This window comes from Strix aluco, chromosome 11, assembly GCF_031877795.1.
Source record: "Strix aluco isolate bStrAlu1 chromosome 11, bStrAlu1.hap1, whole genome shotgun sequence".
Lineage (NCBI taxonomy): Eukaryota > Metazoa > Chordata > Aves > Strigiformes > Strigidae > Strix > Strix aluco.
This window is the reverse complement of record NC_133941.1, coordinates 1,343,942-1,369,575: the sequence shown is the minus strand read 5'-3', so window position 1 is coordinate 1,369,575 and position 25,634 is coordinate 1,343,942. Positions and strand designations below refer to the sequence as shown.

The window sequence follows — 25,634 nt, the reverse complement described above, 5'->3', positions numbered from 1 at the left end:
GGACCAAAGAGGAACCTGAAGATGTGGTATGTTCTCAGCCACATTTGTGTGGAAACCTGCACTGTCTTCACAACAACCTTGTCCTCCCCTCTGCAGCCTGAATACACAGCAACTTCACAAGCTGCTAGATCCACGCAGTTAAGCATGAAAGTGAGCTCCAGGAAGCATGGTGAGAAAATGAAAGACAGAGCAGGCTGATCCAACATACATCTCCAGTTTGTAAATTATGTCACTACATAGTGGCCTCAACTCCAAATGATGTATTTCTATAGAAACTGAAGAACTTCAAAAACTTAAGAGTAAACTCATTCTGAAAAATATTATGGTAACTCCTGGAGAAGCTAGAGTCAGAACGAAAAAATAAGCAAAAACTTTAAGACATTTCATTGGTATGCAAGCAATCTGAGGGCTCAGCAGTTCCCGGTCCACCCCTGGAAAGGTGTCTTCATGGGTGTCCCTTCACTGCCACCTTCAGGAAATACTCGCTGCTGCTCTTAAAGTGCTCTCGACACCGCAGGAAAAAAGTATGAACTCGGCGAAGGCATCGTCACTGGCATACAACCGAGATACACATCAAAAATTTTTAGTTCCAAACTAAGAGTACTACGGCTAAAATCACATCCCAAAGAATGGAGGAACAGAGCACAGATCGATGCACTGAGCAGCCGCCAGGCTTAGCCGTGGTTTTGACCCCCAATAAGATACATAATTCATCTCCCAGATTCTGCAAATGAGGCAAGCAATAGGTTTTCCCAGATCTTAAATTCAAAGGGGTATTAGTGAGGATATGCTGTTTATGGATTGTTTATTAGACTCCATTTGCACCATCACATTTTAAAGGTGCACTTGAAAAGCCAACAAACTCCCTCCCTCAAAAATAAATTAGAAAATAAGCAAATCAAAACGGCTTTGCTAATGAAAGTGGAAAGAATTCAGAGCTAGTAGTGAAGTAAAAAAATGTACCGGTCAAAAAAGACATTCTAATATCATTTATTTACACACACAAGTGCACAAGATGTACCTTAAGTCTCTGAACAGTATATTGACTTACCAGAAGATGACATGAATTATCAAGGAGGAAACTTAGTTCCAAATCAATCTGCATCATAGCTCTTAAAATACGCAAATGACTTGCTGAACTGTACAATGAAGCCTAACCAAGCTCAACAGCAACATCTGCTGGCCAGTGAGCAACAATATGAAATTAGTCTAATTATATGGAAGTTTATTATTCATTCTTATACACTTGTGAATTTTTACTGCAGTGTAAGAATGCCCAGTAAGACACATTTCTTGTGCAGAAAACAGATGTAACTTCTAAACCTGTGTGCAAACAAGGCAAAACTTCACCTGCGCTTGCACACACATGTAGTCAGAAAAACATCATCTACCATTACCTGCCCACCAAGATCCTGGACAGCAGAACGCTGAAATTAAGAAGGGTTTAAATTCATGTTAGAGTAGACTGGAGGAAATTTCTCCTGTCTAGCCATTTCAATCCCATCTGAAGAACACCCATGGAACCCCTCAAACTACTCTCTTTCCTAAGGGACCAGCCCGCATTTGCAAGGCCTGAGGCAGTAAAGTATTTATCAACCACACTAGTCCCATGGACACAGAGGAGAATGGCAGCCAAGACCATTAGGGCTCCTTTCCCTCCAGGTGCCTTAACACAGTCCTTATTAACCTCAGAAAATAAGCCTGCTATGGTAGAATAACATTATTAGAGCAGGAGCACCACAAACCATCCCCACTTAATTTGGGCACAAACTAATACTCTATCTAGACTAATTATTTTTACTCTTATTTTTACCCCAGATACATAAAATTTGATGAACTACTTCTAAACTGCTCTAAAGAAAAAAAAAAATGCAAGTGGCTGGCAACAGCTTCAAGACTGCATTTAGCCCTTCATCACAATCTGGAACAAGGGCAGAGTGACCCGAGAGCTGGCTTCTGAACACAGGCTTCTGAAGAGGCATCAGATGGGAAAAGGTGTTGATGCATCCCACTTCTGATACCAGTAAAGGAACAGTGTCAAATTCTTACTTGACCAGAAAACCACCTCTTTTTGCAGGTCACTGTATAACAGGAAATCACAGGCAAAGGGTTTTTAACAGAACTCTATGATAACCTTCAGTAGCACAAAGCTTAAGAAAAATTACACCGTAAAATGCCAAGCCTTGAACAAGAAAAGACACACTGGCTGGAGGGGCAACTTTTTAAATGACAGAAAACAATAGACTGGACTGACATTCATTATCTTTAAAATTGTGGCTGGCTTTGCACTTTAAAGCTCTCATGCTTTTTCAAGTTTTGTACTTCAAACAAAATTCTTTTACCCTGAAAAATTAGGGAAGAGGATTTAAGAAACATGGAAGTTTATTTGCAGCTGACAAGTTTTTGTTGTTAGAATCACAGACTGGATTGGGTTGGAAGGGACCTTAAAGATCACCTAGTCCTACCCCCCTGCCCTGGGCAGGGACACCTTCCACTAGCCCAGGTTGCCAAAAGCCCCGTCCAACCTGGCCTTGAACCCTTCCAGGGAGGGGGCAGCCACAGCTTCTCTGGGCAACCTGTGCCTATCTAACCTAAATCTCCCCTCTTTCAGTTTAAAACCAGTCCCCCTCATCCTACCCCCACACCCCTGATCAAAAGTCCTTCCCCACCTTTCCTGTAGCCCCTTTCAGTCCTGGGAGGCTGCTCTAAGGTCTCCCCAGAGCCTTCTCTTCTCCAGCTGAACCCCCCAACTCTCTCAGCCTGTCCTCACAGGAGGGTGCTCCAGCCCCCCGAGCATCTTTGTGGCCTCCTCTGACCCCGCTCAAGCAGGTCCATGTCCTTCTGATGTTGGTGCCCCCAGAGCTGGACCCAGCACTGCAGGTGGGTCTCCCGAGAGCAGAGCAGAGGGGGAGAATCCCCTCCCTCGCCCTGCTGCCCACAATGCTCTGGATACAGCCCAGCACACAGTTGGCTTTCTGGGCTGCGAGCACATGTTGCTGGCTCACAGTCAGTTTTCCACCCACCAACACCCCCAGGTCCTCCTCCATAGGGCTTCTCTCAATCCACTCCTCGCCCAGCCTGTGTTTGTGCTTGGGATTGCCCTGACCCATGGGCAGGACCTTGCCCTTGGCCTTGTTGAACTCTATGAGGTTTGCATCTCCCAGCCCTCCAGCCTGTCCAGGTCCCTCTGGATGGCACAGCCCTTCCCTCCAGCGTGAGGCTGTGCCACACAGCGCGGTGCCATGGAAGCTTGCTGAGGGTGCCTCAATCCCACTGTCGGTGTCTCCAACAAAGATGTTAAACAGCACCGGTCCCAACCCCTGAGGACACCACTCATCACTGCTCTCTCCACTTGGACATCGAGCCCTTGACCACAACTCTTTGAGTGCGACCATCCAGCCAATTCCTTATCCACCGAGTGGTCCATCTGTCAAATCCATGTCTGTCCAATTTAGAGACAAGGATGTCATGGGGGACAGCGTCAGATGCTTTGCACAAGTTCAGGTAGATGACATCAGTTGCTCTTCCCTGATCCACCAATGCTGTAACCCCATCATAGAAGGCCACCAAATTTGTTAGGCACAATTTGTCCTCTGTAAAGCCACGCTGGCTGTCACCAATCACCTTGTTATTGTCGTTGTTTTTTGGGAGGGTTTTTTGTTTGATTTTTTTGGGGTGCTGCTTTGTTTTGTTGTGGTTTGTTGTTTTGGTTTGGGCTTTGTTTTTTTTAAATATACCCTTATTCCCAATCCCCCTTTTTCCGCATTTAGCTGTTAAACTGGGAGAGCATATCATATGAAAATACAAAAATGACTGATTGCTCAGGTCCTCAGCTGGGAAGAGAACAGCTTTTGTAAGGAACCATTTGTGTATTGGAAGTTCGGAAGCTACAGAGGGGAGTCACAGTCTCAGCCTGACAGTGCCAATTACAGCTATAGCAAGATGAACACAGGAACAAATCCATTCTGCTCAGAGGCTGGAGAGAATGGAAAGGGAGAAAGAAGAGATACGAGCCTATGTGTTTAGAAAAAGAAAGGGGCTTGAAGTCATCTGCTAGACAGTGAAACACTTTTTCCATGGCAAAAGCATTAGGCTGAAGATCCAGGGAATGTACGTGGCAAGCTCTCAGTCCTAATTGGAAAAGCACTGGTTATTTAACAAATGCATCCTTCGCCTAATGTACTATTCAAGCAGGTATTAAACTATGGAGCTTTTGTCTTTTGGACAGTAATTATACATAGCCCTGCTCTATCTGTCTGTTTGATCAATTTTTACTCTCGACTCCTACTGCATCATCCTGCAAGTTCGCCCATTATCACAAAGTCTTCAAGGCTAAAAAGGCTCTAAACCCCCAATGTAACACGCAGACAGGAAAAAGAAAGCCAGCTAACTAATTCCTTCCCTCCCTCATAAGCTTGCAGGTGTTCTATTTTCATTGTCTAAAAAATCAAAGAGAAAGTGATCAGCTCATTTCCTCTCTCTTAGTACAGTCCCTTTTAAGAAGCTACTTTCCATCACATTTTACTCAGTAGTCATAAATAATATACATAATTGCAGATGGTCATAAACAAGCAGAGAAAGTATACGTATATAGTACAAAGGAAACAATAAATTGTGATGTGCTCCAAAAGCAGAAGGAATTCCTGGCAAATAGCAGCAGTTGCATCCAGGTCATTTTTTTAGTTGATGTAAGGCAATCGCAGAGCCAAAAACAATATGGGGACAGACTTTAGACAAAGCTAAACAAGGGTGCTGGCAGCTCACTTCCCTTTGCAGCACGTATTTCCTACCTCCTCCCCACGTGCAATACACACAGCTATTTCTTCCTTAAAAATCTGCATTAGGAAGGAGGCATGTTGCTCATGGAAAGACAGGTTTAAAACTGCTGAAACTCCAAAATACATAAGCAGCATGCAATTAGGAAGCTATTATGATGACTGCAATAAGAAACTCTAAGGGAGTCCACCCAGCTGCCCAAGAGTTAACATGATGTGTTTCTCATCAAAACCTCTTCCAAGAGGTTAAGCACACAATAGACTATCTAAAGCACAGCTAGAAAGGCTGCTTGAAATTCCACACATGTGCCTCAGCAATGTATTTCTATTAATGTCCAGTGTGTGTCAGCATGAAGATAAGGTACCAACATCATGTCCAACCAGCCAGCTAGAGAATGGGACGCCGTGTAAAACATTGTCTGATGCTTAGAATCCTGGAGAACAGTGGCGTTTGCAATCTCACCCGCTGCCTACGTGTCTGATAACGCCACCAACAAGGAGACAGCAGGAGCAAACCGTCCTGCAGTTTTGGGAAAGTAAAAAGACAGAGAGAGAAAGAGGGAGGGAAAGGGAAGAAAACAAGAATGAAAATAAACTTCATCAGCAAATAGAAGCAGGTATGAGGATGCCCAGCTGAAGCAAAGGGTGTAAACAAACTGGAGAAAACCTCAGTGAAATTTACACTTTGTATCAGCTTGCTTTAACTTTTTTTTTTTTAAGGTGAAAAATAAAGAAGTAACATCAGTGTTTATTTTGATTTCTCCCATCACACCATGTAGACTCAGCTTCATTTTCTAGCATGATGCAGCAAAACTGTTTCTACTGGGAAATTTGTGGAAGACATTGTATTTAAGGAAACATGATCTCAAACAGGACACATCTGCTCTGTTGGGCCTGCCACCGGGGGCTTGAGAAGCCCCTATGTCACCACGAGCATGAGCTGTATGGGAACCTGCTGGAACACCCCATGCCAGCCTGTGCTGTGCACTGATGGTGTCACCACACAGATAACACCCCAGCCCACCAGGAAACTTCCTATTAGCTGAACAGCTTGCTAATATATAATCCATAACCCACCTACCTTTGAGAAAGGTAAACTCTATGTGGATGAAGGGTGGAATGCAGTGAGCCTGACCGGGTGAGCAGTGTGCATTGAGGAGGCAGTGATCCACAGAAGAGTTAACATGAGCAGGCGCAGGCCTGCGCGGTGCTGCACACACAGGTACTGCACACACAGGCACTGCACGGCCTTCAGGCCTGTCTTGTGCTGCACAGATTCCTCAGCATCCTAACAGAGGAGCATGCAGGCAGCTGCTCTTCAGTACTGGCCCCTGCAGGCCATTGCCTTTATCTAAAAGAGCAGGAAGATGTTCTATGTGAACATCCTTTATGAACAGAGTTGTTTTCTTGCAAGAATTTAATTGCTCAAATGACAAAAAAGGAGGAACCTCTCCATCTGTACAGCACGCCATGGGAAAATCCAGCCAGGGTCTCTTCAATGCTGCATGAAAGCAGGGCTGCCTGCATCTGAAGGGACATAAGATGTGGAGAGCAGTGACAAGTGGCATCCTCAGGGGTGGCTGTTGGGACTGGTGCTGTTTAACACCTTTGTTGGAGACACCGACAGTGGGATCGAGGCACCCTCAGCAAGTTCAGTGATGACACTGAACTGTGTGGTGCGGCCAACACACTGGAGGGAAGAGATGTGCCATCCAGAGGGACCTGGACAGGCTGGAGGGCTGGGACCGTGCAAACCTCATGGAGTTCAACAAGGCCAAGGGCAAGGTCCTGCCCATGGGTCAGGGCAATCCCAAGCACAAACACAGGCTGGGCGAGGAGGGGATGGAGAGAAGCCCCAGGGAGAACTTGGGGGTGTTAGCGGATGGAAAACTGACTGTGAGCCAGCAACGTGCGCTTGCAGCCCAGAAAGCTAATAGTATCTTGGGCTGCATCCAGAGCAGTGTGGGCAGCAGGTCAAGGGAGGGGATTCTCCCCATCTGCTCCACTCACATCAGACCCCCCTGCAGTGCTGGGTCCAGCTCTGGGGGCACCAACATCAGAAGGACACAGACCTGCTCGGGAGGGGCCAGGGGAGGCCACGAAGATGTTCAGGGGGCTGGAGCACCCTCCTGTGAGGACAGGCTGAGAGAGTTGGGGAGGTTCAGCTGGGGAAGAAAAGGCTCCGGGGAGACCTTAGAGCACCATCCCAGGACTGAAAGGGGCTACAGGAAAGGTGGGGAAGGACTCTTGATTGGGGGGCTAGGGATAGGACGGGTTGGACGGGGCTTTGAGCAACCTGGGCTAGCAAAAGGTGTCCCTGCCCATGGCAGGGGGGTTGGAACTATATGGTCATCAAGGTCCCTTCCAATCCAAACCATTCTATGATTCTAGGATTTACTCGCTATCTATAGTTCTCTTTCTATTCTATCTTATTAAAACTACTATTTTATTATGACACTTTACAGACTTTCTTATCGAGACCCAGAAAGAGCCCTGCACCATTTCTCTCACCACCACCTGGTGCAGAACACTCTGCCCATCTCAGGTATCTTCTTTACCTCCCCTCTGTTGTCAATGAGGACCACATCAAGACATACACATTAAGGTTCTAAGAAAAGGTGGCCAAAGCATCAAAGTTAGTTTTCGTGGCATATGGGGAATATGTCAGAAATGACATCCAGTGGCAGGTCACCTACCTCACATCCCCATCACCTGAGAGTACAAGAGCAATCGAAGTGTTCCATTCAGTGCAACCTTACTTCCTAGCTATTATATTAGCCCTTCAAATTAATAATCTTGTTTTCTTTTTAAGTAACACTTTCCAGTCAGAAACATCAAGAAAATTTTCAGTGACCAAGGATCATTGATTCAAGATTCAAACACTGTCTTTTTTAGATAGAATTCAATGAATACTGGAAAGCTATCACCAAATACTGTTAGATATATGTAATATTCCAAATACTCAAAACACAGACATGTCATAATCCAAAAATAAAGTTTAACCAAGCTAGTGGGAACTACATTCTTATGTACATTCTCTCAGCCTTTATACCTATGACAATCTCATACCACAAACTATACCACATTTGACTAACACTGGCTTGTAGGAAAGCCTACTGAAACACCCTGATGCATTACCTAACCTCTGTTGCTTATACCCCCAAAATTAGCTGCAAAATTAGAGCAGAGTTCTCCTACTCCACAGCAGTCTGGCAGTAAAAAAAACCATGCCATACTAGCTTTGCTGGACTGGAAAAATATCAAGATATTTTTCTCTTATTTCTTCATTATTTCAATATTTTTTAGTTACAGAGAGGGGAAAATGAAGGCTAATCTTGTATTTTGCTTCTTAAACAATGGAATGGCTTTACAGTAACTCTACGTCAGAACAAATGAATCTGGAGCAAGTTTCTGTGGAGTATACGAACTTGGTAAACAAAAAAGAATAGTGAAATACAGGCACAGGAGAACTGAAGGCAAGACAGGGGAAGTAGGCAGCAGCACAGACAACTTCAATTTGTTGCAGCTGTAAGATTTAAAAAGAGGCCAACCTTGTGATAAGGTCCCTTAGCCCAAGAGACTACAAAAATGAGAAGCTCAAACAACCATCAGCTGTTGAAATCTGCAAAAACTCTCCAAACACAAATTAACCTTCAGTCGGGAGATGAAAGACTAGCTGCAGAAATTGGAAGTGGTTAAAAAAAAAATGCTATAAATGTCTGAGAAATCATAGCAGCAGTAGCAGGGAAAAGAGGGAGTACATACACAGCATCTTACCCCTCACCAGATAACAGCTTTACCTTCCCTCAAAAGAAGATGGAGAAAGAGTTTTTCTTTTGGTTTGGCTTTGTTTTTACTTCCTGGGTTCACTGTAGTACACATTCTCCAAAATTGCTTTACTTATATTTAGACCTCACTGATGCTCCAGAGACAGGAAGTTATTAGCTTGCTGGAGGTAGAAGACATGTAGATCCTCACCATGCCAAGCTTAAATTTAACACAAGTCTTTCTGAAGTCCATCATTTAATACTGCACAATTACTTTCTATAGGAACCCCTTAAAAGTTTAATGGTTTCATAAAAAGTAGTAATTCCTTCACTGCAGAAATGCACCCACTTCTATAGTAGAAGGTAGCAGTCAAAGAGGAACCCAACAGTGGGGAAAAAGGAGGGATGTTCTAGCCAGAGACTAGAATAACAGAGCACTAACCTTAAAGACTCCACACATTAATACATTTTCTTTCATTCAAGAGAAATCTAGAAAAGTATCTCTTAGCTCAGACAGCAAGAATGAGAGCGATAGAAGGAACAAGGTCTGAAACTACTCAGCCGAGCTATTTAAATCTCCCTATCAATAGCTTGCAACATTTTGTAATAAATCATTGAGGCTTAAACCAAAAAACACGTCTTTTCATTTGTATCAACACATTTAAAAAGCAGTTTTATTCAATTAGTGAAAGCAAATCGAGAACAACTGCATTGCAACTCCTAGCTGAAGACAATGCCACTCCTGCTAACCTAGCCAGAATTCCCTCGCTGGTTCTGCAGGCACTAAGGGTCAGTGTGGGGGTGTTTGACACACAGCGTGTGAATGCTCTGCAAATAGCCCAACTGCAGGGAACAAGCTCATCAGGAGGTACTGCCCCCACAGCTGGCACAGGATTAATGTCCTAGTAACCAAATGCACCAGCCATTTGCCAAAGAAAACATTGAAAATTAATCTCAAAAAAAGAGGTGTCATTCCTTTAGTAAATACATGTAGATACTTGTTGCTAATCACTAGTAACATCAAGCAAAGTCAAACTTGGAGAAAAATAACTGAATGACCTTTTTCCTCATTTTGCACTATTTAAAACAAGCATCCATACTTTCTGATTTAAATCAGTGTTTTCCACTTCACCAACAAGAAACTTCAATCAAGAAATATTTACAGAAATTAAAGAGCCACTAAACCCTAAAACCCAACATTTGTGTTAGCAATGTGTCCTCCCAAAACCAATCGATTTCCTACATACAGGCTTGTGCCTTTAGAAAGCGAAGGGGTTTAGCTCAGTGTGCTACATTTATCTGCAGAGGACCAACAAAACTGGCCCTGATGCAGTATCCAAACCATACTGCAAAGCTCACAGAGACATTACCTTTTATTATATCAAGTCAAATAAATAGGGAGGAAAAAATTACAAGTTTTGACAATAGAGGCCTGACCCGAAAAACCGCAATTTCACTTCACTGCTGGCCCCATGCTGTCAGAGTTTCAACAAACCCCACGCTACCACTGGAGCTCAGCTAGTCAACTCCAGCTTGTCACAATGATTGGAGATTACACACAACAAAAACCCAGTCTAATCTAGATATGCTTACCTATGGTTAATCAGCCAGGATGAATCTGATCCCCAGCTTATCACAAAGTAAATGAAAGCCTAAACTAAACTCAGTCATGTTCAGCACCATTTCTAAAACCACCTTCAGTATCAGCTCAGCTGCATCCACAGCTGATAACACTCCACAACAGTGGGCAATTCACAGCAAAAAAAATGTAGGCAAGATTGACTTGAAGCTTCATCAGTTACCAGAAATCTAAAGAAAACTTTCCATGAATGGGTCAATTGGGTCATTCCTCCAACCCTATGGGGCCAAAAGGAAAACACTACTCCACCTGATCACTCCCCTGCTGCCAACAAAAATTCTCCTCCATTGAATCAATCTATGAGTGGGTTGTTTATGCCGCTTTCAGAAATTTTAAGCAGTTTTACCTCCACGTTCTTTGAAACAGAGGAGAAAACATACCAGTTAAAATGTGAGCAGACCAATATACACTAAACCAGGGGTACAAGTGTCCAAAGATGCCACAGGCAAAGGCCAAGAGTTCAGAATCCCACACTCACAAGAGAACATCAATATCAAAGCCCACTGCCCTGATGAAGGGCATTCCCAGTCCTGCATTCTTCCTTCAGCCCTTCTCTCCTGAATCAGCAAGAGGAGATAAGCTCTGAAGAGTAAAGAGATTCTCTCTGGGCAAGAAATCATTTGAAAGAATACAACAGCCTATGACCAATTATAATCAGCTGGTGGAGCAACCAGAGACAAACCCTAAATCCTTGTGAATATTTCCTCCCATGCTTATATTCTGGGCCACACTAATCACAACAGGGTGATGCTGGAGCCACCAGAAAGCAAAGGTTGCCATCAGCAAGGCTGGGAGCAGGGCATGACCAGAAACACTGGGAATAGTGAGCAGCCCATCATCAACAGCTGGACAAACACTTTCCCAGCAATTTAGGAATTCTGTGTCTAGTCTGTTTTCATGCAACCAGTGCCCATCAGTCTTGTCTGAAAAAGCTAATCATGGTGCAAAGTTTGTCCTACCATCACCCCATTTCTGAATTCATTCTTTCAAAGTGGGAAGGAAGACGATGACTTTTGGTCAATAACTCTGACAAAGCCATTATCCTCAGGGTATTAAATGGGGAGATAAGAACTTCAGGGCTTTCCACAAATCATATTAGTTCAATTCTTAAATCCGGGTAATGCTTCTTTTCAAAGTATTAATTTCATTTATTCTATTTGCTCTCCCTCTGTCCTGATAACACAGGCACACATGGCCCCTAAATGAGATCCTCCTACTTTATAAGTTATAATCCTCCCTTTCTAGAGTAGTAATGAGATGTCTTCGCTTAATCGCGTTTATTCCCCCCCCCCCCAGCTTCTGCTTTTATCCATCCCCATTCCACATTGATTTGTCTCAAAGGTTTCAGTGAAAATCATCAGGCAGGGAGTCACTGGCTCCAAGAGGCTCATGATGCATATGCTGCACATGCTGCACAGCCTTAGGAGATTACAAAAGCAGAAAGGATAAAAAAGAGCAGCTCTGCTTGCAGAGTTTCTTTTGTTGGCAAGAAGGACCAAAAAAGAAAGCCAAAAGAACTGAGAAGTTGAGAGAAGAGGTTTCGATTAATTGGAAGTGAAAAAGGAAAGATTCCCGGTCCAGGGGAAAGGTGAGACCATTCACAACACAGTGCAGCAATTAAATAACTTGACTATGACAACTTTGGAAGTACCTCATGCTAGAAATAAAAAAAAGGATTTAAAGATAGCTGTATTAGTTCTTGGATATTTCACATGAGACTTAAGGCATGCTACAAGCATTAGTTAACACCGTAGGCCCTGCTGTGAAGTACTGTACATATAATCCTTGCTGTATTCTAAGTGCCCACAGCATTAAATTATTCAGAGTCCAGTCAGCACCATGATCCTGCAGTGCTGTACAAACAAAATATTTTAGCTCTAATACAAATTGGTAAGAGTTCCTCTGCAGCACCTTAGCAGACTACTTCCATTGGAGCCCGTCCCCCATGGTTAATCAAAAGCCATATTCACACAAAGAGGGAAGTGAATGCTGCAGTGTTTCTACTTAGAGCTGTTTTGCTTCTTAAACTAAAACTTTACAGAGTTTTACTCAAAACCTAAATGTGTCTAAAAGCTAAGTACCTTGTTCAAAGTCATTAAAAAAAGTGATCAAGACAAAAACGTAGAACAGGACCCAGGCACTTAACTCGAAATCCCTCTTGTAACCAGTGCACCACTTCAAGGAAAAAAAACCAAAACAACACTCACCACACAAACCACAACAAAACAACAGTAAGTTTTAATCTGCACCCTACCCCAGAAATGACGACATAACTGGCCCCAGAAGTGGACAACAAGCTCCCTATCAAAGGTTAGCTCTAGGCCACACTCTCTTCAGAAATGTGTACCATGTAACAAGACTGAAGTGCTTCATAGCAACACTGCCAATAATAAGTCAGTGAATGAAAATCATAAAGAATAGATTAAATTACAAGTGACATTCAGCACAACGAAAATTAAATAATTTCAAACTACAGCTATCATATTTGGATTTACGGTCTACAAGCAGCAAGGTTAAAGGAGAGTATTGCATCACTACTGGAGACAACTGTACAAAAGAAGGCTACTAATCACCAAACTATTGATACGTTAAGGGCACAGGACAGCTGAAGATCTTACTGCAAATATTAAATAAATAAATAAAAACCTTTCTAATTATATGTGGCACAAAAGAGCAGCTCACACCCATTCAAGCTGTATTCCAAATAAAGGAAAACAACAACACTGGAAGACAAAGGACAGATATGACTGGAGTAGGATTGAGTCAATACAATAAGGTAACCATGCCCAAAAGGAAACCGTAGCTGAGATAAACAAGTCTGATAGGGATCCCAATAATCTAAATGGCTGGCAAAACCACTTCCTGCTTAGGAAGATATCTAGAAGGTGATAGACAACAGATTTGACCTCATCTTTGCAAGGACAGGCTAGACTATTCCAATTTTAAGGATCTTAAATTTATGACTGATCAAGAGATAGTTAAAGAGCAATGAAATTTAACAGCTTCTCATTCTTGCACCACATTCCAGGCTAACAGTCCATGGTCACTATTTATCTTTTATGGGCTACACAAGGAGAGCCTGATCAGATTTTTGCAGAGTATCAAGTATGCAATATCTGGGTATGCGACACTGCAGGATTAAAAGCTAATTCAGATAATAGAACAGCTTTTCTATGCCAGCCGTCCGGTCCCAACTCATTTTAGAGATGACCTCTTCACACTTTGCAAATATTGCCTGACTCTGCTAGTCGCATTTCTCCAGGATTACTCTACACCTCACTGCAGGAGGGCAGGGCTCTGCTTCTGAGCCAGGCCACATCTCTAGGTTGGACAATAAATTCACTAGCTCCTTCCCTCCCTCTTTACAGAAGTCTGTTAATTGCATACATGAAGAGAATATTCTCTTTCCAGTGGAAAGAGAGTTAATGCTGCATCTGCTGGCCCAAATGTCCTATGCAGAGGAACGGCAGCCACCTGCCTCAGCCACCACTACTCTAAAGCTCAGCACTCACACAACTCCCTGCGGTTAGGGTACAAGCTGCCAAGACGACTGTCATTTCCTGCGACACAGCAGCCATTCACAAGCTATCTCCAGGAGAGCAGTCTCAAGAGACCTCCCAATCCAACCCCATACAAACGTTATCACGGAGTCAAAAAGCACAAACGGGTCCAAAAACACAAATGGACAAATGCATGGATGACAATTTTATAAAGGACCATTAACCGTCAAGGTGAAAATGCAACCTCTTGCTGAAGAAGCCTCTAAGCCCCAGAGCAACAGAAGTTGCAAGGGGATACTGGTGGGAAATACTGCTATACAGCTGCCCTGCTCCTGCTCTCCGTAAGCAGCTGCTGTGGATCACTATCAGAGATGGGCGATAGCTAGAAGGAACTGTCTGAACCACTAGAGCCATCCTTATATAAATTTTATTTAGTCAGTCCCCCAAAATTTCTTCATATAACAACCTCAAAACTCTTCACAGCCAAGTCACATGCCTGGGTAAGCCACGACTCCTAGCATTCAACATAGAGAAAAAACATGCTCATAGGATTCTTCATTTAAATCAAGTGCATGCAACAGAGCAACAGGATGGAAGAAAGACAATAAAGACCATCATTACTCATCTGTTCTCTCCCTAAACCATCCCTGCAGTATGCACCAAGCGAGAATTACTCTTAGTCCAGTTCTCTCAAAGTTTCAACTTCACAGTCTAAAAGAACAGGCAGTTTGATGTCACTATGGCAAGCACAGTCCCCCCTCACTATCGTACCCCAACTACTCATATCACTGCAGGTCAGGAAAAAAGTGGCAGTTCCAGTAAGACTCCGCATTGTTTACAGGCAGTACACCATGGCCAAAACAATATAAAATAGTACTGTGTGAATATTAAGCACCAAGGACAACCACAATCTACTGTAGTGACATAAGCCTTTTGCTCTACGCAGTCTCATCTCACTGTACTTCTGCCTCCACCACTGCTCTTCTCTGCACTGCTATGACAGTAACCCAACAGGGTATTTCAGCAACCTTGAGGTGCCTGACTAATAGTAAAGGCTTCAGCAAGGTGTCCCCAAAAATAAGTCTGTGTATTGGGCAAGAACAGATTGGTTTGGGAGTCAGTGGTGTGTACAAAAGGGGTTTATGCTTCCTGGTCCCTAAAAATCAATCTTAAGCCTTCTTTAAAATGTTACAACACTTGACAGTTTTATAACAGATCTTCTGTTACTAGCATCATAAAAGACTCAAACCAACAGAACTCATTATTACCTTTCATTAATTTGGGTATTTGAACAATTATACTCTAGAAAAACAGAGCAAAGTTTCAGGACAGATCAGGTCAGTAGAATCTGATCCTGTATAGATCGAAACATCCATTTCATTCACTGAACAGTTTAGAAGAGTTCTCTCTAACCCAGACAACGACCCCATACACACACCCCACCCTGCCCCTGTCCCCACACAGCCATTGCTTACACCTTTCCCTGCAGGCCCAGCCTTAGCGTCTCTGCACGACACGCTGCAAGAGCAGCCTGCCAGCTACACTGTAAGCCAGACGTGATGAATTGGGAGGTGATGAGTGTTTCAGCCTAAATCGAAGTTTCTAAGCTGATCACACAAGTGACATTTAATGCAGCCTCTCAAGCAGAGATATTGCAGCCTGTCCTGCGTGGAAACATAGTGGGGATTTTTGTTACTCACCAGCTGGGCTGCTCTCTGCCTCTCTTCGTTAGTGTTGTTTCTCTCCCGCTGAAGGGCAGTATTCAAGGCCTCACTGGCTGCTTCCCTTTCTCTTTTGGCCAGCCGGAGCAACTCCTCCTGGACCAGCGCCTGTTCTTGCTCGTACCTGTATGAGCGCCAAAGGCAAAGAGAGAGAAGGTGATCAGCAGACTCCTGGCAACAGGGTCACAGCTTAGCATGGACTATCCCTGCCTAGAGCCGAAACACAGCTCCGTAATCTATTTGACACAAAGTCTGCTCACAGCCGCTCCATATCAGCAGGAATTCAAAAGTCCAATAAACTTCAAACATGACCTGCAACTTCAGTGAAGTACAGCTCTGTCAACAATAGCAGACTTTGCACCATATAAGCTTATACTTCAGTTATATTTAGCTGTATTAAGTACTAACTATCACCTGAAAACAGTGAGAATACAAAGCGGTTAGGTAGACAAATAGATATCGCTTTGGAAAAGATCAAGGGACATACAACAATAAAGGGAGTTAGCCTATCTGACAATGCTGCTCTTCTGCTCTGCAAGGGAAAGAAAAATCACATAAAATACATGCAGCAACAGCACTGAGAGAACTGGCCTTCTCACGTCCGTAGCCTGGATACCTGAATCTCAAACTGCCATGAAGGACATTTCATCCAATTCACAGCTTGGAAATTCCACATGCAAGCAAAGAGAGATTAACTTGAAGTGAATCACAGAATAAATTAGATTAGACAGGACCTTTGAAGGTTATCTGTTCCAGCCTCCTGCTCAAAACAGAGCTAACTTCAGGTTAGACCAGGTCACTCAGGGCCTTCTTTGGTCAAACTCTGACAATCTCAAAGGGTGGATATTCTATATCCTTTTGGTGCAACCTGTTCCAGTGCTTCACTGCACTCACAGACTGTTTGGGGTTTCCCCCCACCCCAATACCCAGACAGAATTTCCTTGCTGTGGTCCGTTTGCCTCTTGTCCTTTCAGTGTGCACCTCTGAGAACAGTCTGGCACTGCCTCTATTTTACTATTTTAGGAAGCTGAAAACAACAGTTGGATCCCCGTTCTTCGCGGGCTAAGCCAGCGCAGTTCCCTCAGGCTCCCTCCTCCCATGGCTCTAGCTTGCCGAGGTCCCCAGAGGCAAGGCTGCTCTCCAGCAGTGACCACTCCTTCAATGTGGTGTCATCCACAAACTTTCTCAGGCTGCATTTCAGCCCATTCAGGCCTGGTTCTGGTTCCACAGTTGAGCCACACACATACAAGCTGCTCCTCCCTTTGTCTTCCCTGCCTGCCTTTCACTGCATTTCTGCCCCTACCTCTCCTTTCCCAGACCAGGCATTTAGGATGCCGTTCAGTAGCTCAGCACAGGAAACTGCCAGCAATTTCAATTCCACAGTCCCCAGGAAAGTGAACCAGCTCTCCAGAGACTTTCCTTGGTTGCATCTCTGACTTTCGTAAGGACAGAGTGATTGATGCAACGGGGTTTTAACAGGTTTGGTCAGTCACTTGCAACACTCAAAAAACACCATACACACAGAGACTGATAGACTATAAGCACGGTAAAGACACCATCAGAGCAGCAGAAGAAAGAACAGGAAAAGACCAATCTTTACCGCACCTTTACGAATGCACAGACAGATCAGGCCAGCAATTTTATAACAAAGCTACTGAGTTACACAGAACTGAAGTTCTCACTGCCCTGCAAGGCCTAGAACTAGGAGACTGCTGTGGTTCTGTCAGAGGACAGTTTTCTTTCGCAGCTTTTTTTTTTCCTCACCTTTACACAGGTATTTCTATCTTAATAAATTAAAATACCCTTGGATGAAAAATTCATAGCACTCTAGTACTAGCTGACAGGCATTATGTCTAGTCTAGGAAAGGGAGGAAGAATAGAATCAGATACATAAGACAGACCTGATTATTTTAGGTATAAACTGAATTAAACCCACTACCATGTTTGAGATTCCAAAATCCCCGACGGAAGTATCAAACACTTAGACTCCTTCAATTGTCCCTGAAAAGGCAACTGCACTTAAGTTTATGTTCTACTGGTCTTGCAATGCACATCACACCCAAGTTTTCTGCAGTTACCAACTCATTACATTGGTCTCCCGTTTCTCCAAACACCACTCCTATCGCCCACAGCTCCCCAACTGCTCCGTTTAGCTAAGGGATAGCCTTCCCTAAAAAATGAGTTACATTGCCCTTAACTGAAAAAGGCTTCAATCGGAATTCTCAGGCATTAAAACACACAGTCATTGCACTTGGACTGAAGCAGAACTTTTTATATATATATGTATATATAGTCCAAAAGGAGCTAAACTATTGTCTTTTTCAAGAAATTCACCTCACCTCCTGTACAGTTCCTGCTCTGCAGCAGAAGACTTCTGACCAGAGTCACTTGCCATTGGTGGCTGGATTCCTAGAAAGAAGAATAGAAATCTGTGATAATATAGTACAAAACATAGTCCTTCATCACATCATAAATTATTTGAGAAGAGGAAAATTTAGTATGTGAGTGTTATCCCATCAACAGAAAAAAATACACTTTGAAAAGTCTCAAGAAAATTTAAGTTTGATGGATGGAGTTTGAATTCATGAAACAAAGAGACACTGACAACATCATCTTCAACAAGGCACGCTCAAACCTCTAAGTAAGGATGTTAGCTCCTCAGACCCTGGTTTACACAGAAACATAAGTGCAGTTTTAGACCTACTTTCCATTTCCTTCCTCTAGTTCCATTAAGTCTTCCCCTTGACCTCTTACTTTCATTGTAATTACAAGGGATCACACAAGTTGAGATGAAATTATTTCCATAAGGCCATCCATAGGGCTGAATCCACTTTCAGGAAAGATGTAAGCTAACAGCAAACAAATCTCTAAAAGCAAAGGCCCGGTTCCCTAACTTCATGTGAGTCTGGATGCCTTAAACAAATCCACACTGATAACATCTATCAACAAAGTGTATTTGAGAACCAAGAGAAACCAAATAGTTTTCTGACCTGTAAAGAAAGACAAGTTCAGAAACCAAGTTCTCATCATCTGTTTGGCAAGCTGTGCTTAGTCAGTCTCTCCTTCTCTATGAGCCTATATCAAAAGAACAAAAAGCAGTATTTCCCCCACCCATCCACAACATACTCCCTGTGCATGCAGAGGAGACAACAAGGCAGCTTGCCAGGAATGAAAGGTAAAATAAGAAATTTCTGCCTTGCTTATTGCATGTTCATCTGAAATCCTAGAAAGGTTCACAGAGGAATACAAGTTAATTAAAGTATCTGAAAAGGGTGGTAATCCAAAGATGAAGAAGGAAAGGACCTAGAAGAACAAGCTGTCTTTCTTAAGTTCATGCAGCGACAGAACCAGACCTGTAGCATTTCAACTGCTCTAACTGCCAGCTGACACAGATACCTTTCAGAAACATAAAGAGGACATCACAGGACTGTAACATCCAATAACTACATCCATTAAAATGTTACAGGTTAATCAAAGAGCTCCTCTCACAACAAGGTAGTCTTGAAAAGTACAGGCACACTATATAACATCCAGTGGCAGCACTGCTGAGAAGTGTGTCAAAACAGCAGAGCTGAAAGGGACTGACAGTACCTGTAGGAGATTTGGGTTTCCCTTCTGGAGCTGGTGAAGAGGAAGCTGTGCCATTGGATGAATGGGGAGATCTCTGGTTGTCCCTTTTACTTTGAGGAGATTCTTTCATTCGGTTCACTACATCTTCAGAGAGCTGAAACATATGTACACAGAAAAGAATTAACCAAGTTAACTCTTAATGTATATATATTTCATTATAAAAGCTCCCCATTTGTTAGTTTCCACGCTACTGCAAAAGAATTGCCAGTTACCTCACTTCAGTGCCATGGTCCTTTGAATCCAGGTGGTCAACAACTGTACATTGACTTTACTTTTTTAAAAAACATACTCTATCAGCAAGTGATAAAACCGCCCATCGACTGACCCTACAGGCTTCACTGGACAATGACAATTAGTCTTCCACAAATACTAAGGAAGGTGGAGAGCACCAAACAAGCCAACCCCTTGAGTAGGGACATATTTACCAGAAGTGGAAGAAAAGGAACTAAGAGGGTTGTAAGTCCACCCCCATCCATCCTCCTCCTCCTCCTTCCCCCCGGCTTGCTTTCCCAGCTCCGCATGGCAGAAGTACTGCAAACCGTATGGCAGAGAAGAGCTGCACAGCCCTCCCGCTCACATAAGGCTGCAAACATTTTTAGCAATCTCAACATCATTCTCGCTCCCTTACTTGGGTCCAAACCCATGGAAAAAAAAGAAAAGGTAGCTTGAAGTTTTCTAGCAATCCAGTCCGAGGGGCTTCTCACAGCACTGTTAAGATTGACCCGTTCCTCCTCCCGAGGCCAGAGGTTCTGTGCTGCCTGTTCTGGCTCCAGAACAAAACGAAATGAGGCTGTTTCCCCACCTAGGCTGGTCACAGTAAAGATATATTTTCAGCTATGCCACTGCTACCCAATTTAACAGCATTTTTAACATCTTCATTATACGCTGTTATCACGCCAAATTCCTGTTTATGGGAACTGGTTCTTAAAAACACAAATCTGTAAAATGCCAGAATTAGTTAAGGGCCAGGCTCAGTGGAACTACTTTTTTTTTTTTTATACACAGCTGCAAAACCACCAACATCCTTGGTACTAAGGAACAATTACTTTGTTTCACAAAACAAGCAAACAAAAAAAAAAGGAAAAGAAAAACTTTTACTTCAAGAAGTCAAACAAAGTTCTACAAAGACCACAGCTCATTTAACCTAATTAGCTCTCATGAGATACACAGAGCATCTTCACCTTGAGCTCCTGGAGGTCATGAACAGACCAGTAACAATGAACCCACGTCAGCATCTAGCTGATGGAGCAGCTAACTAAATTAAAGCACCAGAACAAATTACATCTATGGGAGGTGAGGGTGAGTCCTCAAGGGGTCCCTGCTGATACCCTGTAAAGAGAAATCAGGCAAGAACAACTTTACCTCCATCAAACACTTTAAAAAGGAGATTGGCACAATCTTAGTTAACTTGTGTCAAATGATTAGTCAAAATGGGATGAAAAATAAGTAACCACAGCAAAACACACTTTGTAAACTCATTTCAGACAAATCTTAGGGGAAAGCCAGATAAAAGTATGAAGAGACAACAGCAATGAATATTATGGTAGTAATAAAAAAAAAAAATTAACCAACGAAAAATAGGGAAAGAAATCTTGATGGGGAAAAAAACATTCCTTAATGACACCACCACCACTCTCCAGGGCTTGTTTTCACAACATGTACATGTAGATGTCTGCTCAAAGTTCAAGAAGCAGCTTCCCACTGCCCCTCCTAGAAACACCCCTAATCCTCACTAATCCCCACAACCTCTTATCTCCCTGAACGTTCAGACAGTGGTGCTGTGCCACGGCTCTTGGTATCATGGACAAGGGCAGAGGTGTCTCCTCTTGGATGCCCTCAGAGCCAGGCAGCGCCTTCAGCACCAAACTGCTCGCAAAGCACAAGGCAGGGGCAAGCTGGGGTCATTAATCAGCGAGGAGGGAAAGAGGGCTGAGGACAGAATTTGGAAGGGGAGGTAAAGGGCTGGTGTGTCACCCCTCAGGAGCAGCCATGCTCAGGCCCTCAGCCCTCTTTCCCGTCACCCCATCGCCTCTCCAACCCCCCTACTCCTTCAGCCTTCCAGTTTTTCAACCCTCCTCCTTGCTGGTTTTCCTCACTCAGACCTTCCAGCCCTGAACCACGTTCCCCTGACCTCCCTGCCCTACCCCTGCCGCTCCAGCAGGGCCTCCCTCAGCCCGGGTCCCCTCCCCGCCCTCCACCCGCGGCCGCCACCGCCTCCTCCATCCGCCGGCCCCGGCGCACCCCGGGGCCGCCTCACCCTGATGCCCTGCAGCACCCGGACTTGCTCCCGCTCATCCAGCCCGAAGGAGACCTTCCTGCCGCCGTGGCTGCTCTCGCTGCCCCCCATACCGGCGGGGCGGGCGCTGGGGACGCCTCTCCCCGCCGCGCCCCCCCCTCACTGCTCGCACCGGGCCGCCGCTGCCCTTCCGCCACCTGCCAACATACCCGCGCCCCATTGGCGGGGCGGCTACGGGACAGCCAATAGCGGGGCGCGGTGCTGGCGCGAGCCGCGGGGCAGGCTGGGGGCTGAAGGCGGCGGCGGCGCTGCCGGGGCCGCGGGGGCCTGACCCGGCCCCAGGGAACGCTGCGCTCCCGGGGAGGTTTCCTCTTTATCCGCCCTACCACGGACCCATGGCGGCACCGCAGCGTCTCCGGGAACGCTGGGCTGCTTCCTCCTCCTCCTCCCGCCGCGGTAGGGGCCGTACCCGCCCTCCACACCCTTGTTTTGAAGCCGCTAAACTCCCGCTGCGATCCACCGAACTCATGGGGCTTCTTTACTGGGTCAAAAATCACGGAAGGAAGAAAAGCCAACCACAGGTAACACGCAGAAAATCAGCCAGGAAGGCACGCAGCTTATCGCCTCGCTCCAAGATTGAGGAACCAACCCAAGCGGTGTCCATCAGGGAGGACTCACGGGCCGACGAGCCCCGTGGGTGTCCTGGGCAATTCCCCCTCGGGGACAGTTGCCTCCCCGAGGCAGCCGAGCGAGGCCGCCCCCCTCACCCGCCGGGAACCCCTTGTCCACCCTCACACACACCATTTCTCTCCATAGTCCTCGAGGGAGCTCACCACCCCAACGTGTCGGCTCACATTGGTGATTAAAAACAAAATTACTGTCCACAACTCTAGTCAATTTTACAGCAGCTGCTGCGAAGGCAGAAGTCGCCTCCCTGCTCCCTTCAGCCACCCTGTTCCAGCAAGACCCACTGCCCGTGCTGTTACCTGCCACGACAGACGCACGCGCAGGTCCCGCGTGGGTCAGGCCATCACAGAGACGGTCCCTGTCACCAGGCACAGCCGACCCTCAGCCTAAACCAAAGGAATGAGAAAGATCATGTAACACACAAGGAGCTGCTCCAAGAAACAGCAGCTTTGACAGATCCTTTCCCAGCTCTCTGCATTCCCAGAAATACAGGCCACGTGATGACCTATACAATTTGGGACTAGATAGTTAACAAAGCCTTGGTATCCTCACACTACTTATCTACTACTTTGTAGCACATCAGAGCAGTTTTAACTGCTTAATGCTTATTCTTCACTGCAGTTAATGTGGGAACCACAGCTTTGAGTCATCAGTGGGACTCTGGCCAGCTGTAAGGGAGTATTTGGGATTCTCTGCCCCCAAGATATCCAGGCCTCTTCTACAGCATATTCCTGAAAGCAAGGAATATTTTTGTTGTTTGTATAATACCTTGGATGCTGGAGACTTGGCCCATTGCTTGAGTTCTCGAGACAAGGGCACTACCTTGTGCTACCATCAGCTGTTTGCTCTGCAGCACCAAAACACTGCACACATCCAGTGGAAGAGCGAAGGTCTGGCTAAAGTCAAACTGTGACCCCTCCCCGAATGCTCTCACCAGCCTCTTGTTTATTTCTGATCTGCCTCCTGCTCCCTTCCTTTGATGCACCCAGTTTTTGTACTGAAAAAAAGCCTGTGAACAGTCATTTCTTATTCGCCTCCTCTGCCCTCTCAGGGTTTCACAGACCTGCACCATTGCTCTTCCAGGCTGGTGAGTTCTTAACCACGTAATTACTCCTCCAGAAGTCTTCCCATAACTTCAATTAGTCCTGTCATCCTTCCTTTTTCAGGTGTAACTCCAGGCAGCAGGCATCATCTGCAAAGATCCACGAGGGAGTGAGCACAGACCAACAAAGCCACTTGTCCCACCTACAGCCGTGCCTTCCTGTGATCTCCGGGAGCCTAAGGACACCCAGCAGTGCCACCACCTCCACGATGTGGAAGCAGCCATAATGGTGGAGGAGCTGTAGAGCATCTCCAACGCCTCTGCACCCACGCAGGAGCAGAGGATGCCATCCAAATTAACTCCAGCGGTAGCATCTCCTAGGGCAATCCTGTTTTCTGCAGGGAGCCTGGAAGGAGCTGCAGAAGGTTTTATTGCACAAGGACGTGACCCAATCCCAAGGTAGAGCAGAGCTCACCCCACTTCCCCAGCCTGTACACTCCCACCACAGAGAACCTGACGGGCGCTGATTACTGCCAGCACTCAGCTGTTGCTCAGCAGCTATCACATCCTCCCCACAGCCGCAACATTAGTCCTGACACACAGGGTTCATTATAAAGCCCAGAACAAGAAATAAGCAAGAGTCAGTTCCAACTTCCACATAAGCCTTTTCCCAAGCCTATCCCATTGCACAGACCCCTGGTGTTAGACAGGCCCGGGAACAGCAAGACCTCGTTACCAAGAGAAGAGTCAACGGCTTCACCGACAACCATTTAGACCAGGAGACCACTCTCTGCACAGCCATCTGCTGTCCTAGTAATAGTCTTCCAAGAAGGAAAAAAATCCATCTCTGACAAAAGGACATCATATTATTCCATTATTATCTGCCATGTTTGTTCAAGGATTTAAAAAAACAATCTGAAGGCTTTTTTTAGCCCATAATATGAATCATTTGAGAAAGTATGACCATTTATGCCAAACAATTTTATTTTTTTATTTTACAAACAAAAATATACATTTATTCTATATTTTCTCTCTTTTTACCCCCTCCCCCCCCCACATAACACACTTATGCTCAAGGACCATTCTGAATATAGCCCAAAGCATTATATACATACATAAAAATACAACAGGAGGAAGGTCAGTCCACGACTTAGCGCAGAAGCTCCTCAGCAGCAGAACATGGGATACTCCAGAAATCCTGGAGTCCTGCCAGCAAAGGACAGGATGGACATGTCGACCACCAGCACAGGCGATCCTTCAGCACTGAATTCAGCTGAGAAAAAGGCAAATTCATAACCTGCTCTTCACATCACCAAGGAGGGCAGGTAAGTCCTCTCAGTCAGGGTGTTCAGTCAGCACATACTCCTTGGGACGGAAAAGCAGTTGCTCCTTTATTTCTCAACTGCTTGAAGACCTTCCTATCTCTTGGCTCTGTCCAAGGCCCACCAGCTCCAGGGAAGCTTCGCAGGGTTCCCCACACTTTCCAACAGCAGCTCAGGATCGGTGTTGTGAGCAGCATCAGGAGCAGCAGCGGGGCAATTCAGGCACTGCATCATCCGTCCCTTTTAGAGTAAGCAAGCGTGGCTCAGGGCAACTCACAGCAGGTGACGGGAGCAGCACGAACCCTCTAACAGGGCAAGGGCTGACTCAGCCAGTTGTTTCTCCAGCCCTCATGTAGTCATTGCATGGAGGGGAAATGTGAAAGGCTGTTGACCTACGTGAGACAATTCAGCTCTTGCACACAGACAAACAGAGACTTTTTTCCTCAAAAGTAAATTTAAAAAAAGAAGGGGGGGCCTTATTTGTTTTCAAGGTGCCAGTGCTACTTAGAGGCCTGCAGGGCAAAGTCCACAGGCAGACCAGAGGCTGCATTGCTCATTAACAAAAAAAAAAAAGAGATAAGCAAAGGACCTGCATAGTTTTAGCAACCAATGTTGTTCTTCATGTTCTTACCCAACCTTTCTTTCTCTGTGGTGGGAACACCTGGTAGCAAATGCTTTCCCCTACCTGCACATGATCCAAACACCTCCACACTGCACCTGCACGATGATTTCCCAGAAACTCTCACCTCAATATCCATCAGGAACAGCAGTGAGTTGGGGCAAGAGATTTACACAGTCCCCAAATGTTTCAAATGCCCTCTTTCTACCATCCCTAATGGAAAGTTGCTATTATTTATAGCAGATCCCCACCTACCTGGAGAACTCAGGTAGGAAAGCACCCCCAAAGCTAGAGGAATACCCCTTCAACCCTTGGAGAGCACAGTACATCCCAGAAACCAGCCTAACGCAGCTTTCAGCTGAACAGTCCCTGGATCGGAACACAATGTCTTGAAACTGCACACCAGACAGTTCAGACAACAGTAGTCCCTTTTCCAGCATGGAAGAGGTTAGTAAGAAGTTCCAGACAGTCTTTAAATGAACCACACTCTGCATGCACGTAAGTATTTTCAACATATCAAGCCATAAAACCTATTCAGACCAGCAGAAGTCTGCAGATCTGAACTGCAATGTAAGAGAAGAACGCTGCCAGAGAAACACATCCACCTCCCACTGGCCTCCCAACTTAGAACACCAGCCAGCTTGATCCTCACACACCTGTGGTGTTTGAGAGTTTCCAGTCACCAAATACTGACAG

General features: G+C 45.1%; 1 protein-coding gene and 1 long non-coding RNA gene across 8 annotated transcripts in view; one reads left to right on the top strand and one right to left on the bottom strand.

Annotated features, from left to right (window-relative positions):
- The window catches only part of CHCHD6 (coiled-coil-helix-coiled-coil-helix domain containing 6), a 117,471-nt gene extending 94,450 nt beyond the window's left edge, over positions 1-23,021 (bottom strand). For 5 of the 7 annotated variants that reach the window (XR_012624775.1, XR_012624776.1, XM_074836806.1 and 2 more), the window contains exons 1-4: positions 21,290-21,459; positions 18,994-19,126; positions 17,742-17,811; positions 15,382-15,526 (exon numbers count right to left, since the gene is read on the bottom strand). Coding sequence is in view for 5 of the 7 variants with exons in the window: in XM_074836806.1 (XP_074692907.1) it covers positions 15,382-15,526; positions 17,742-17,811; positions 18,994-19,126; positions 21,290-21,379 (438 nt within the window). In the remaining 2 variants the exon portion in view is untranslated. Of the gene's footprint in view, positions 1-15,381; positions 15,527-17,741; positions 17,812-18,993; positions 19,127-19,244; positions 19,472-21,289; positions 21,460-22,254 lie in introns of those variants that run through there. The other 2 variants (XM_074836810.1, XM_074836811.1) reach the window with 2 other exon arrangements.
- Positions 21,558-23,945, top strand: LOC141928491 (uncharacterized). The gene is made up of 2 exons (XR_012624777.1): positions 21,558-21,849; positions 23,122-23,945. It is a non-coding gene; the product is annotated as an uncharacterized LOC141928491 (long non-coding RNA).
- The last annotated feature ends 1,689 nt before the right edge of the window (positions 23,946-25,634 follow it).